Source organism: Paramisgurnus dabryanus, chromosome 21 (assembly GCF_030506205.2).
Source record: "Paramisgurnus dabryanus chromosome 21, PD_genome_1.1, whole genome shotgun sequence".
NCBI classification, from domain to species: domain Eukaryota; kingdom Metazoa; phylum Chordata; class Actinopteri; order Cypriniformes; family Cobitidae; genus Paramisgurnus; species Paramisgurnus dabryanus.
In genome coordinates, this window is record NC_133357.1 from 24,170,074 (window position 1) to 24,184,517 (window position 14,444).

Here is a 14,444-nt window from a genome sequence, read left to right on the forward strand (position 1 = left end):
TGCATTTTAATGCTGTCAATTAATAGAACCAGGTGCCTTTGCATTATAATGCAACAAAAAAGATTTTATTTTATTTTAATTTATAGATATGGGTTGCCTAAGTAGTAGACAACAAGCATGCTTGCATGTCCTCACTAACCATCATTACATTTTCATTGAATATCACACAAATAAAAACTGCAATTAATGCAAAATAGTTACTGCCAATATAATCATACGTGGGTTTACTTTAACTAAAATATACATATGTATATAAAAATGCATTAATTATATATGAAATTGCAATATTTATACACGTCCTCCAGTTTGTTTTCAACCCCGTCACCCCATACTATTTACCCCCCTATAAAAATAACGGATCAATCCCTGTGGCATCACACCCAGAAAGTGATATCACACAAGTCTCTTGAAGAACATGCTGCAAAGAAAGGCAAGTGTCAGAATCTTTTCTTACATTTATTTCATGTTTTTCACTGTCAGATTAAGATTGTCAGGCTCAACATTTCAACTCTGTTGTATTACTAAATGATAGTAAACAACGGTTTAAGAAGAATTAAATAATAGTTTTGCAAAACATTAAACTTGTATGATTTCCTAAATGCCATGTGATGCTACTGTCTTAGTTAAGTACGGAGTTACAGCTACTGTTAGGCAAAAACTTCAACCCCGTCACATTTTTATCAGTAACAGGGTTGAATCGTTGTGACGGGGTTGAATATTTGACACTTTTTAGTAGAGTACTTAATTGTAGACTTGTTATATTGTGATGTGACCTGTTAGAAATAATCGATTATGGTATTTTATGTTCAATAAAACCAAATGGAAAGATCGATTGATGTTTGTGATCAATTAATCCTTAATGCTTTTAATTTAATGTTAAATACTTACTAAAATGTTTGTTTGTTTGTTTTTGCCAACTTTAATAAAATAAAATTTTATTGAATGTGATATCATTAATTTTACAGGTAAGAAATCCATGCTATATTAAATAATGATCATCACTTCAACCCTGTTATCATTTTCAACCCCGTTATGCTGAGTTCAACCCTGTTATTTGATAGTTTTTATTAATATTTTGGTGATAAAACAACAAATTAGGTCAATGTTTGTTTTGCTGTGTGCAGAATTTACAGGACAGTCTGAAAAAATATGAAAGCCTGATTAAATTCTAATGTTAATGCATATTTTGTGATAAGATATGAAGACCAATGTTAGATACAGTTTTCATGACCTGATTTGGTATTTAAATGGTGAGTATTAAAAAATAAAATTCTACATGCAATAAATGATATCAAACAAGGGACATCTCATTGAAAAGCTTCTACAAGAATTTACTTGAAAATCTTTTTAAATCATATTTGAACAGGGTCCAAGTGGTCTGTGACGGGGTTGAACTCCAAAACAACTTTCAGTAAGAAAAACACTCAATTTTGATTAGAATTTCATGCTTGAGGTGGGAAAATGTATTTTCTTAAAGGTTTGACTAATCCACTATCACATGAAATGATAAAAAATATAACTATTTAAGGTATATATTTTAAAAAAAAGTATGACCCAAAAGGCACCCATCTCAGAGAATGACTCAGGGGTTTTCAAAATGTGTGTTCGACTCCATCATGGCGCATTTAAAGTGGTGGTTTCACTTTCTCATAACAACGTTTTCTGGGCCTCCTTGCTGCAGGGCATGGATACCAGACTAAAGCAAAAAAACAATACATTTCGCTTTGTAAGGTCTTTATACACCACTGATAATATTGTTATGTATATTATATTGCATTTCTGTCAAGAGATCCTACTAAAAGTTGTAGTGGAAGATTTTTTATTTTCATTTTAATTATAGTTTATGAACTTATAATTGTTAAATGCAAAATCCTGTTCTTCTGTTCTAGTGAAAGATTTCTGTTCTTTCCATCTGTTCAGTAGTAAAATGTCCAAAGACTAGAACATTATACAAAGTCCTACCAGATAAGATAAAGGGGGGCTAGTGAATGACATAAGTAACAAATGATGAACAAGTGGAAAAACTCAGTAAACGGTAGAGTTTCACTGAGAACAAAATAATTTCTTCTATTTGACCAGATGTGCTTCAACTGATAGGTTTCTTAGTCATTGATAAATTGAAGGTTTATTTTCTAAGTGACGCTGGAACTATGACGAAATCTTTGGATCATGGGCGGAGATGGGATGACTTTGTTTTTTCAGTATCTTACTTTAAATATGTGCTCAACCTGGTAAACGGGGCTCTTAGGTTTTTAAACTTCTAGCACCACGGGGGTGAGAGCCTATTCTATAGAATATATTAAATTCAGACAAAGAAAATTCTGTTAACAGTGTGTCTGTGTGATCCTTGACTTTTGCTCTTAGTGCATTATTTGATGCGGCTAAAATTCCACGACAAATTTACATAATGTACATTTAAATTATGACAGTGTGACGCTACCATTGTGACATTCAGATTCAAACGTCCTTAATACTTTAATCAAATAAAAACAATAATATATATATTGTAAAAACACCATTATGCATGAGTTGTTATTAGTTTCTAGCATTTAAAATTAAACTCATAGTAATAACACATGCTGTTGATGGATAAATTACAAAGCTTTAAAAACTAAGAACACTTTTTCAAATAAATTTAGCCAAAGAATATAAAAATATCAGAATATTGTTTGTTGGCCTTTAATGCATGTAGCTAAATAAATATATTTTACTTTATACAGAACTTATAAAGATAATAATCTCTCAATAAATCTAATCGAAGCTGCAGCATAACACACTGTCCCTCCAAAACCATCCCAGATTAAACACAGGAGAAAATCTGAAGGCAAATCCTGCAACAGCAAAACCAAAAAGGAAACAGCATTCAATACATATAGATTTGTTTAGTCATCAAAGTCTGGGATGTCATCATAAGAATATCCACGGTATCCCTTGGAGGCATAATAAGCAATCCGGAGGTGATAGATTCCGGGAAGAAAGATCAGAATGCCGATGATTAAAACTGGAATTGTTCGATCTGGGTACTACAAGAAGGAACAAAACTGTCAAAATTACTCACAAATCTAACCAACATGCTATATTGTTCATTTTTCTGTTGTGAGATATACAAATATTTTGATTGATCAAAATCATTTGAGCAATGATTTAAATGACAAGTTCGGTATTTTACACTTAAAGCCCTGTTTTCAGATTGTTTATGATGAAATAGAACGGTTTTGACTGAAATTCCGACATATGCGACTGCCCCGAGAATTTTGGTGGGTTTGTGTTTCACCTCACACCTCTACAATGGGTTTAATGGTGCACTGGAACAATCCTTCCTAAAATGCATTAAACTTTCATTTACAAAGACGTGAAACTCACCGAGGGGTCAGGGGTGTTCACTGGTATGCTCACACAAAAATCGCTGCAAAAGAAGCTTTCCAACAGCTGTTTTATCGTAGTTTTTGCCAAATCCATTGACATGTATTAGATGTGCTGTGAGGTACGGTATTACTCCGCGCCGGGAACTTTGTTTCTATTCTTGCAATTGGCAATGGCGGATTAGCGCCACCACCTGGGCTGGAGTGTCTATTATTCAAGCTCTAAGCGGAAGAATGTACGGGTGTGAGGCGTTTGGAAAAATAGGTCCACAAGTTAACAACGAATGCTAAAACACCTGTTGGAAAGCATCTTTTGCAGCGATTTTTGTGTGAGCATATCAGTGAACACCCCTGACCACTCGCTGAGTTTCACGTCTTTGTAAACGAAAGTTTAATGCATTGTAGGAAGGATTGTTCCAGTGCACCTATACACCCATTGTAGAGGTGTGAGGCGAAACACAAACATCCGAAAATTCTCAGGGCAGCCGCATATGTCGAAATTTCAGTCAAAACCGTTCAATTTCACCATAAACAATCTGAAAACAGGGCTTTAAGTGTAAAATACCGAACTTGCCCTTTAAGCTTCTTTTGGGATCAAAACATGTGACGTGATCAATATGCAATGATCTCACTTTAAATTGTATGGGGTTCCTTTTGTGCCAAAATTAAGTCGACATGCTATCTGTGTATGCTATGTGTCGTCTTCCATGTCTATGTGTCTGTTTACTGTCTATGTCAATGTGATTGCCAACATGACTCAACTTTTGTCTGTGTCAACTCAACTTACTCCTGTCATCTTTCCTTGTTGTTTGACTGTGTCGTCTTGGTGTGTCAATGCTGCATACGTCATGACTATGTGTCGTTTTCCTCTGTCGTTACCATGTGTTGTTCCTATGCGTCGTTTCCCTAAAAAAACAAACGGTGCTATATAGCACCAAAACTGTTGCTTTGGATCGTAATAATAGAAGAACCATTTTTAGTGCCATATAGCACCGGTGAAGCACCAGTGAAGCACCTGTGTAGAACCATATAGGGGCCATATAGCACCACTATAGCACCACATATGGTTCTACAAAGCACTTTTATGGTTCTACACAGGTGCTTCACTGGTGCTTCACCGGTGCTATATGGCACTAAAAACGGTTCTTCTATGATTACGATCCAAAGCAACAGTTTTGGTGCTATATAGCACCGTTTGTTTTTTTAGAGTGTGTCGTTACCATGTGTTGTTACCATGCGTTGTTTCCCTCTGTCTTTACCATGCGTTGTTCATATGCATCGTTTCCCTCTGTCGTTACCATGTGTTGTTCCTATGCGTCGTTTCCCTCTGTCGTTGCCATGTGTTGTTACTATGCGTTGTTTCCCTCTGTCGTTACCATGTGTTGTTCCTATGTGTCGTTTTCCTCTGTTGTTGCCATGTTTTGTTACTATGCGTCGTTTTCCTCTGTAGTTACCATGTGTTGTTACTATGTGTCGTTTTCCTCTGTCGTTACCATGTGTTGTTACTATGCGTCGTTTTCCTCTGTCGTTACCATGTGTTGTTCCTATGCATCGTTTCCCATCTGTTGTTACTATGCGTCGTTTCCCTCTGTCGTTACCATGTGTTGTTACTATGCGTCATTTTCCTTTGTCGTTACCATGTGTTGTTACTATGCGTCGTTTCCCTCTGTCGTTACCATGTGTTGTTCCTATGCGTTGTTCCTATGCGTCGTTTCCCTCTCTTGTTACCATGTGTTGTTACCATGCGTTGTTTCCCTCTGTCGTTACCATGTGTTGTTACTATGCGTTGTTTCTCTCTGTCGTTACCATGTGTTGTTACTATGCGTCCTTTTCCTCTGTCGTTACCATGTGTTGTTCCTATGCGTTGTTCCTATGCGTCGTTTCCCTCTGTTGTTACCATGTGTTGTTACCATGCGTTGTTTCCCTCTGTCGTTACCATGTGTTGTTACTATGCGTTGTTTCTCTCTGTCGTTACCATGTGTTGTTACTATGCGTCGTTTCCCTCTGTCGTTACCATGTGTTGTTCCTATGCGTTGTTCCTATGCGTCGTTTCCCTCTGTTGTTACCATGTGTTGTTACCATGCGTTGTTTCCCTCTGTCGTTACCATGTGTTGTTACTATGCGTTGTTTCTCTCTGTCGTTACCATGTGTTGTTACTATGCGTCCTTTTCCTCTGTCGTTACCATGTGTTGTTCCTATGCGTTGTTCCTATGCGTCGTTTCCCTCTGTTGTTACCATGTGTTGTTACCATGCGTTGTTTCCCTCTGTCGTTACCATGTGTTGTTACTATGCGTTGTTTCCCTCTGTCGTTACCATGTGTTGTTACTATGCGTCCTTTTCCTCTGTCGTTACCATGCGTTGTTTCCCTCTGTCGTTACCATGCGTTTTTTCCCTTTGTCGTACTAGGGCTGGGTACCGAACGTCGATACTTTTATGGTATCGAATGAAAAACTTCGATACTTTGGGTATCGAAAAATGATTTATCTTTCGATGCCAAATTTCGATTCCAAAAGCGGCTGTGTCTGTGAGCCTGTACTTGCGTGTAAGGACCTAAAGCGCCGGCGATTGGCTGTCCACCACCACGTGACGGGAAGGATTTCTGAAAATACTCGCAGTCCACCTCGCAGTCACCCAACACAAGTGTAGAAAGGATGAGAAGAAAGTCTTTGTGACAGTCTTACCAATAGAGTTAGCGCAAGCATGGCCGTGTTGTCTGCGTAAAAGGCACGTCAACCAAAACGGCGCTTCTCCTAAAGTGACGAGGGGTTTCAATTTAAAGCACGCACACAGCCTGTGTCTCTGCTTGATTTACTCGCGCCTATTTCCGCATGGCAAGGCTTTGCGCAGCTTGTGTCTCTTAATGCTTATGAAATACTCGCGCCTGTCTCTCCGCATCGCAAAGCCTTCATGCCCTCGTCTCGAAAAATGGACGATGCGTTTAAACCTATTTTTTACAGTCTATGGTTTAAACTTGACGCACACGCACAGTCCAAAGCCTGGCTCGTTATTTAAAACAAACTAAAATTCCATTTAAATGGTTTGCTAATTTCACTTGAATGAAATGAAATTGAACACATTTTCTACTCATTTTAAAAATCCCAAATGTATTTAATATTTTGATATTTATGAAGTTGACTATTGTTTACAAAAAACAAACATGCATACAAATCTTCCCAGTAAAACTCAGTCACCCATTTAAATATTTTAACTTTTTGTCAAAGTTGCAGCTATAATGAACCCACAAATACTGTTAGTCCAAGCTAAATACCATTTTACATTTCATAAAATAAAGCAGTGTTAATTATATTCTTAATTTCTTTATTTTTGTTTTCTTATTTTCATAAAAACAACTGAAAAGTGTGTCTGCTGGCGCACCCCTATCTAAAAAGCACAACCAGTTGTATTAATGTTACCCTGAGTGAGAAGTGTTACCAGAATTTGTTTTAATTAAGGTGAAAAATAAAAGTTGTGTGTTTAATGTATTTTTGTTAATGTTTCAATGGATTTTAAAACATGGTATCGAAAAAGTATCGTTAGGAACCGGCATCGAAACGGAGGTATCGAAAATGGCACCGGATCGAAAGATTTTAAACAATACCCAGCCCTAGTCGTTACCATGTGTTGTTACTATGCGTCGTTTCCCTCTTTGGTTACCATGTGTCGTTACTATGCGTCGCTTTTTAATGAGATTTTGCTGGGTGGGTATGACAAAGTGAAATGACGCATAGTAACGACACATGATAATGACAGAGGGCAACGACACATAGTAACAACACATGGTAATGACAGAGAGAAACAACGCATAGTAACAACACATGGTAACCAAAGAGGGAAACAACGCATGGTAGCAATACATGGTAACAACAGAGGGAAGCGACGCATAGTAACAGCCAGGGCATGAAATTAACACCCGACCACGCGCCAAATGCGGGTGGATTTTGCAATTGGCGGGTAACACTGTCAATCTACCAGCCACATTGGCGGGTAGCCAATGCGAATCAGAGATGCGCGGGTCATTGTATAAACAACCCACTCCAGACCGACATTTTCAACTAACCCGCCCCACCCGCAATTGTTCAAAATAGTTTTTAAACTTGACCGACTGACCCCGGCCTGAATATCATTAAAATATTTTTGGATGACTCGTAACCGGCACCCGCTCATTTCTTATCAACCTGCGCATATCACCGATATAAATTGAGTGATTCATTGAGAGGATGCGGCTGCTGTTTCGCAACGTTCATGCGATTGGAAAGAAGATGAGGCACTTCTCTGACTATGTTTGGATGTGCGAGTAGTATTAAACTGTTGGTGAGATGGGAAGAGAATGCAATGCTGACATAGGCTACAGTACAATCGCAGTTGCACAGATGTGTAGTGCTGCTGTGACGGATCAGAACTCTTGATGTGTAAACTTTAGAGAGAGTTGCGCTTCTATGCCTTATACTGTAGTACATTAACATACATTTTGCGAATATAGTAATGAAAAACAACGTATGTGCGGCGTTTATGTGCGCAGTTTGTGCCCCCTCTGTCTCTGTGTGCGTGCGCGGGTTTAAGGGGACTCAATAGGGCACATCGGAGAGACGCGTTCCTAAAAGCATGCGTACATAAAATCTTTCTGCTCTTGACAGGGCACATATAAACAAAATGATCTCAACAGTATTCATTTTCTAATAAAACATTTCTTTATGTCTTAAGTGTATGTGTAGAGAGTCAAAAACCAGTCTGTGCTGGTCTTAAAGAGACAGTAACCTCAATTAACCAACTTAAGTCTGTGTCATTAATGTTAATCAAACAACCTAAGACAAAGAGAAATTCACTTTTGTAGCTCTGAATTTTTTTTATATTTAATTCATACAATAAAGACAGTGTTATAATTCACTATTCGGGCAAAAAAAAACTGGCTGGTAAAAAGTCTCTGTGGCAGGTGGATTTCTAAATCCACCTGCCACAGTGGCTGGTGGTCAAAAAAGTTAACTTCAGGCCCTGGTAACAGCACATGGTAACAACAGAGGTGACGAAAGAGGAAAACACATAGTCATGGCGCATGCAGCTTTGACACACCAAGACGACACAGTCAAACAACAAGGAAAGATGACAGGAGTAAGTTGAGTTGACACAGACAAAAGTTGAGTCATGTGGGCAATCACATTGACATAGACAGTAAACCACACATAAACATGGAAGACGACACATAGCATAAACAGACAGACATGGACACAGACACATAGACATGGAAGACGACACATAGCATAGACAGACAGACATGGACACAGACACATAGACATGGAAGATGGAAGACGACACATAGCATAGACAGACAGACATGGACACAGACACATAGACATGGAAGACGACACATAGCATACACAGATAGCATGTCGACTTAATTTTGGCACAAAAGGAACCCCATAAAATTGTTCAATTAAAACAATGGTTTTCTTTAAAAACAAAAAAGAACACCCTAGTATGTGTACATGGAGTGTGTTTAGAGGTTTACAATGTTCAAACATTTAAATGATGAAACAACAGGTAAGACCATCATAACCTCTTCTTTCGATTCCAACATGTTGTTTTATATACTCACCATGACCTGAATGTATCCTGCCAAAAAGCAGCGATCCAACAATAATCAATAAAGAGCCAATCAGAAATAAGAACGTTGCCAATGCGATAGCCTTGTAGGGTACTTTTGGTGGAGTTTTCTTAAACTATAAAACATTGAGCAATAATGTAATATGCCAAAATAGCATACATAATTAAATGTTAATAGCATACACATTTTCACCTGTAGATCAATGTAGCCCTCATCACTGTCTGCCAACCTGGAGTATTTCACTCCGGCAGCACTGGCTGGGCTGTTACGAGTTGGCATCATTGTAGTGTTTTGGCTTGCCAGAGATCAAGAAAAAAGCACACTATCAAGTTATTAAGGCTGCATCGGATCTGGTGCATCCAATCTAGGAAAGCAAAAAGAGACCAATTTCAGTACAACAACATAAAAATACCTCAGTGTAAAGAAAAAGATGTGTATTATACAAGTACATGTGATTGTATAACTGCAGGTACGTTTGGTATCCAAATACTTTTTTGTTCGACTTCATGCGGCGCTGCAAGAACCGACACGCGGATGACGTCAACGTACGGCGAGAGGGAGTCGAGAAATCACACGTAATAGATTCGCTCTCGTGGTACTTTGACGTCGTCATCTGCCTGTCGGTTCTTGCAGCGCCGCATCCAGTCGAACCCACCTTAATACTTAAAAATGACATCATACGCAGTGATTGTTTGATTTCATATAATATACGCGTCACGTTTGCAATTGAAATGTTGCAGCGATCACTACTGTAGGTGTTGTATACTGTGTCTGACTTTATGTATACGAATACATAAAAAATGTAGTGTATATATACTCACCAACTATTAAAGTAAACCATTCAACGTCCCTTTAAGCATATAGGTTTACACCCACAAAGCGGGGTTTTGAGTAAAAAGGGCTTAACGTTTTACTCCTAAAGCAAGAAAACTTTATTTGCATGAAAACGCTGTCAAAGACGCTGTTCGTCTGCTGCCATTGTTTACTTCCGGTTTCTCATCCAACCCGCTCGTCGACAGCCAATAGCAACGCGTCTTATTAGTTATGTAAATGTAATGACGCTTTTAACATTACGTCGAAATAAAATACAAATAACTGTTACTGTACAAATAATATCAAACACGTATGACATTTATTTTAGTTTTGACTTTATTAGTAATACACCAAGTCTCTCTACTAAAGACACATAACCAATTCAGATTCATCTTCCAATAACTTTCTGATGAACCTAAAACGTCACAGCGTACTGCAGCATAAACAATGCTTTTAGTTTAAAAAGGTTAAAGATTGAGGTTATTTAAATGAAGCTAAATTTTTACAAAAATATGTACATTTATAATATTTAAAATTCTGCCAATTAACTTTAAATGCATTATCATTTGCATGTTTGGCGTTATTAACTATATTGCTTGTACCATCCAATCACCTGGCTTCATTTTGCTATTAAACATTTATAAATAAGTAGCTAATCAAAATCAAATGCCCTGCCCTAACTTCTTTATTAAATATCCATTGGAATTCAGAGATGTAATTTGATCATTTATTTTGTTAAAAGGTGCTAAATAAAGAGATAGAAAACTAATGTAATAGATCGTTCAAGTGGTGTTGTAAGGGATCCCAGGTTTCGGAAGGGGAACAAAACTGCAATCGTTCCCCGGTTTCGGACACAATATGTCTGAGAGCGTTGCTAGAGTATGAATATATTGAATTGCAATATGGAGCGTTTAAGTATTAACACTAAATCAAAACTAAACAACAGATTTGTAAATGAAAAGGTTTAATTACAGTACTGACTTAAAGTTACAGTTGAAATGGTTACACTATAAATGCATGAAATGGTAAATAATAATACAAACAATTGACTGTTTCCAATGTATGTGAGATATTACCTGATAAGATAGAGAACAGAGAAAGAAAGAAAGTTTAGAAGAAAGAGAACTGGAACCTAGGCCTAATGGCCAGAACCCCAGTGAAGAAAGGAAAGGGAAAAGGCCAATGCAAAAGTCAAAAACCAAAGCAAAAGCCCAGAGCTCATAAAAACATTGACCTTTATCCTCTATCTCTTGACCATGTGACCTAACCTAACTTGATACATTCAAATTGACCAATCAGAAGATCACCTTTAACCCCCACTGTACTTGACCAAACCCAACAAAATACATTCAAATTGACCAATCAGAAAACCACCTTAAACCCCCACTGTATTGGATAAACAGTTGTGACAATAGTCTTTGATCACTATCAGCATGGGGGGCTGTGACAAGTTGTGACCAGTAATAAATTCCTATATTTATTTTTAATCTTACAGTGTCAATCAAAAAGAATAATTTCAAAAATAATAACACAACAGAGACAATGATAATTCTCCAATTTTATTCGCAAATCTCATAAACCACATTCACAAAACCTCTTTTCCTGTATTTTGAAAATAAAGCAACCAGAACACTGTAAACCAATCTGAAACCTAAAAGCTGTGTAAGAGAGGAGTTAAGAGTCTGAGGAAGAGTCTTTGACGTCTGTGCTCTCCGTGGCCTCGCTAACCTCACTCATCTCTTTACTCTCTCCTCCACTGTCTCCATCTCCCTCCTTCTCTCCATCCTGTACTGTTAGCTTCTCCATCAGGCCGGTCACAGTTGTGTCCTGAGATGGCGGAGCCTCTGAACCCCACAGACGAACACCAGGTTTCTGTAACTGCACATAAGAGAAGTTAATTTTTAGCCATCATTTCTATTCATGACTTACCTTCTTGGAGATACACCACACCATTTTTTCTTATTTTAACATATTTGATGAAGTCATTAAACCTGATCAAACAGTAATATCAGGACAAAATGGGGTTAAGTGTATGCTATTTTCTGGAAGAATTAAAGCATCTTTCTGATTATTTTTACTCTAGAGATGTTTCGTGGGTGTAGAAGGTCAGCATAGGAGTTGGAAAATTGGGATAACAGAACAGTTCACACAAAAATGAAAATTCTCTTTCGCTTCAAAAAACTTTACTAATTCACTCGAGTCATTTGGATTAGTTTTATGATGGATTTACTTGCTTTTTAGAGCTTTAAAATGTTGAGTGCTTTATAAAAAGATATAATGACAACATTTTTATGACATAAGGGTGAGTAAATTATAAGCAAATGTTCATTTTTGGGGGAACTATTCCTTTAAAAGTTAAATGCTCCTTTATTTTGAACTTTTAGGAAAATAGGTGAACATTTGGAAGTAGGGCTGCACAATATTACGTTTCAGCATCGACATCGCAATGCGCGCATCTGCACAAAACTATTTCAGATACCTTTGCCAGCGTTACACTAAATGAGATCTTTTCAAACGGCAGAGAGAAATCCCAGCAAGAAATCAAAATTACGAAAGACATTGTGGTAGCAATTAATATGGATCTGGTCATCTGACAAGTAACACACATTTATTTTCCTCAAGGTGCCAAAGCTATACAAGAAATGCATGGCAGAAGTTAATTCTTCTTAAACCAAGCTTTTCAAATCATCCGGTGAAGTCATACAATATTTCTTATAACGCAATATGCATCGCAGACAAACAAAATACAACCAGTTTCCCCCCAATATCATGCAGCCTCGTTGAATACTGCTGAAATAAGCTGTAATAAAGTAAAACAGTGTATCACATAATGATTTGCAGAACTGCAACATCACACACACCTCATCTGCCATCTGTGTGAGATTTCTCTTCATAGCGTAAGCATCTTCTCCATCTGCATAATATTTGGGTTCTACTTCACTGATCCTACAAGACAGTTTTGACAGTGAGTGATGAAAACATGTGGTATAAAACAAACCATTCAACAATTCAGTATCAGTATGGCAGAGCTAAAAGTGGCATGCTTTCTGTAGTACACCTGAAAGCAAGTTTATTAATAGTAAAGAAATAATAGTGGTAGAAATGACACTTACTGAAACTTTAGTGTATTGGAGTACAGGTGAAGAGCGGCCCGGTTACTGAAAAACAAACAGCAATACGGTCAAGAAGATATTCCAGTCCATCTTTGAGACCTCATATGACAGTGGTTTTCAATCTTGTCCTAGGGGACCCACAGCTCTGCATATTTTGTATGTCTCCCTTAACTGACACACCCAGTTCTGTTCATGGATCTCTCCCTTAATGAGCTGATGATCTGAATCAGGTGTGTTAGATAAGGGAGACACGCAAAATGTGCAGGGCAGTGGGTCCCCTAGGACAAGATTGAAAACCACTGTCATGAGACACAATGATGAACTCCAAAAAGCGAGACCCCTCACAGATCCTACCTTTTCCTGACATGTAAAGAGACATATTTGGCATTGAAATTCTCAATCATGGCTCTGCTGGCCTGATCCATAAGTTTCTGAGCCAATCCAAGACGTCTGTGAGAGCGTTTGACTGCCTAGATAAACACAAGACAATGCATTTTTATATAAGCTTAGCTTACATATATAACTATAAATATTTAATCATAATAAATGACAATATCAGAAATGACAAAAAAGGTCAAATTTAAAATACTAACCAGTGATGTAATGTGTCCATGAGGCACATCATCGGGATCTTCCTCCCTAAAATGTATAACACAACTCACATGAAACAGCAGTCATTATTACAAAATAAACCATTTTAATTTATTCAGCTTAGGGCTGTATTATATTTCATGTTATGACAGGTGTCTTCAATAATGAAATAAAAAAAAAACTTACATTTTGGCCAACACGTATCCAACGATCTTCCCATTTTCATCTTCTGCTATGTATGACAGCTGAGAAACAAACACAACTGTTCAAACACAATCTGCTGTACTGGGATCAGTGTTTCTATGCAGTATTAGTGACAGACCTGAGGCCAGGAGAGGCCGTGGTAAAAGTAATACTTCATCTGATAGTTCTCGGGGAGACACAGCAGGTTACAGTGCTGCATGTTCATCAGATCTTCTGGCTGTAAGTGTACAAGACCGAAAAACTTGTCACGTGTAATATTATAATATTTCACACGTGAACAGTTTAGCCAACCATAATAGAGGTCAATTTCATACAGAATAGGTAGATACAAATAGGAAAAACTGTCTGAATGTGCCAATGTTGCAAACTATGCAGTTCCCTACGCTTTAAAACACTGCCTCCATGTCTAATGTCTTCTGCTGCATGCGCTACTTTTATAACTCACCCGTGCGTTGCGTATATTCATTTTGCCTGCTGGGCTGGTAAGTTGATAAATAAATAAAGCACGCTATAAATATAGATGTCAAATCGACGCAAAACAGCCGAAGTAGACGCAAATAATCAGGCAAATGCTAACTGCTACACCTCTACAACCATGTTGTCCAAAACCGGAAGACGGATGTTAGGACAGGAAAGCGTTTCCGGTAGTAAATAAAATAAAAGCCCCTACAAATACGGAAAGTTGCAAATAAAAAATATTTAATTAGGTTCACGAAAACACACACACATACGCTTTAAATAATGATAAATGTTTAATGTAGT

General features: G+C 37.6%; 2 protein-coding genes across 3 annotated transcripts; both read right to left on the reverse strand.

The window, feature by feature from the left end:
- Positions 1–209: 209 nt before the first annotated feature.
- tmem230a (transmembrane protein 230a) lies at positions 210–9,503 on the reverse strand. Its single transcript, XM_065286341.2, is given in 5 exon segments — positions 210–3,023; positions 8,953–8,976; positions 8,978–9,076; positions 9,154–9,325; positions 9,411–9,503. Coding segments are annotated over 4 exon segments (354 nt in total). The 5' UTR covers positions 9,244–9,325; positions 9,411–9,503; the 3' UTR covers positions 210–2,882.
- A 1,816-nt stretch (positions 9,504–11,319) lies between these two features.
- naa10 (N-alpha-acetyltransferase 10, NatA catalytic subuni) lies at positions 11,320–14,313 on the reverse strand. 2 transcript variants are annotated; one of them, XM_065282296.2, is made up of 8 exons: positions 14,128–14,313; positions 13,801–13,899; positions 13,665–13,723; positions 13,481–13,526; positions 13,242–13,357; positions 12,888–12,932; positions 12,636–12,720; positions 11,320–11,646 (listed from the first exon to the last, which is right to left on the reverse strand). In XM_065282296.2, the coding sequence occupies exons 1-8, from the start codon at positions 14,146–14,148 to the stop codon at positions 11,449–11,451; spliced, it is 669 nt and encodes a 222-aa protein (XP_065138368.1). In that variant the 5' UTR covers positions 14,149–14,313; the 3' UTR covers positions 11,320–11,448. The 2 variants fall into 2 exon arrangements, with proteins under 2 accessions (XP_065138368.1, XP_065138367.1); XM_065282295.2 differs by having other exon boundaries at positions 11,320–11,652.
- Positions 14,314–14,444: the final 131 nt, after the last annotated feature.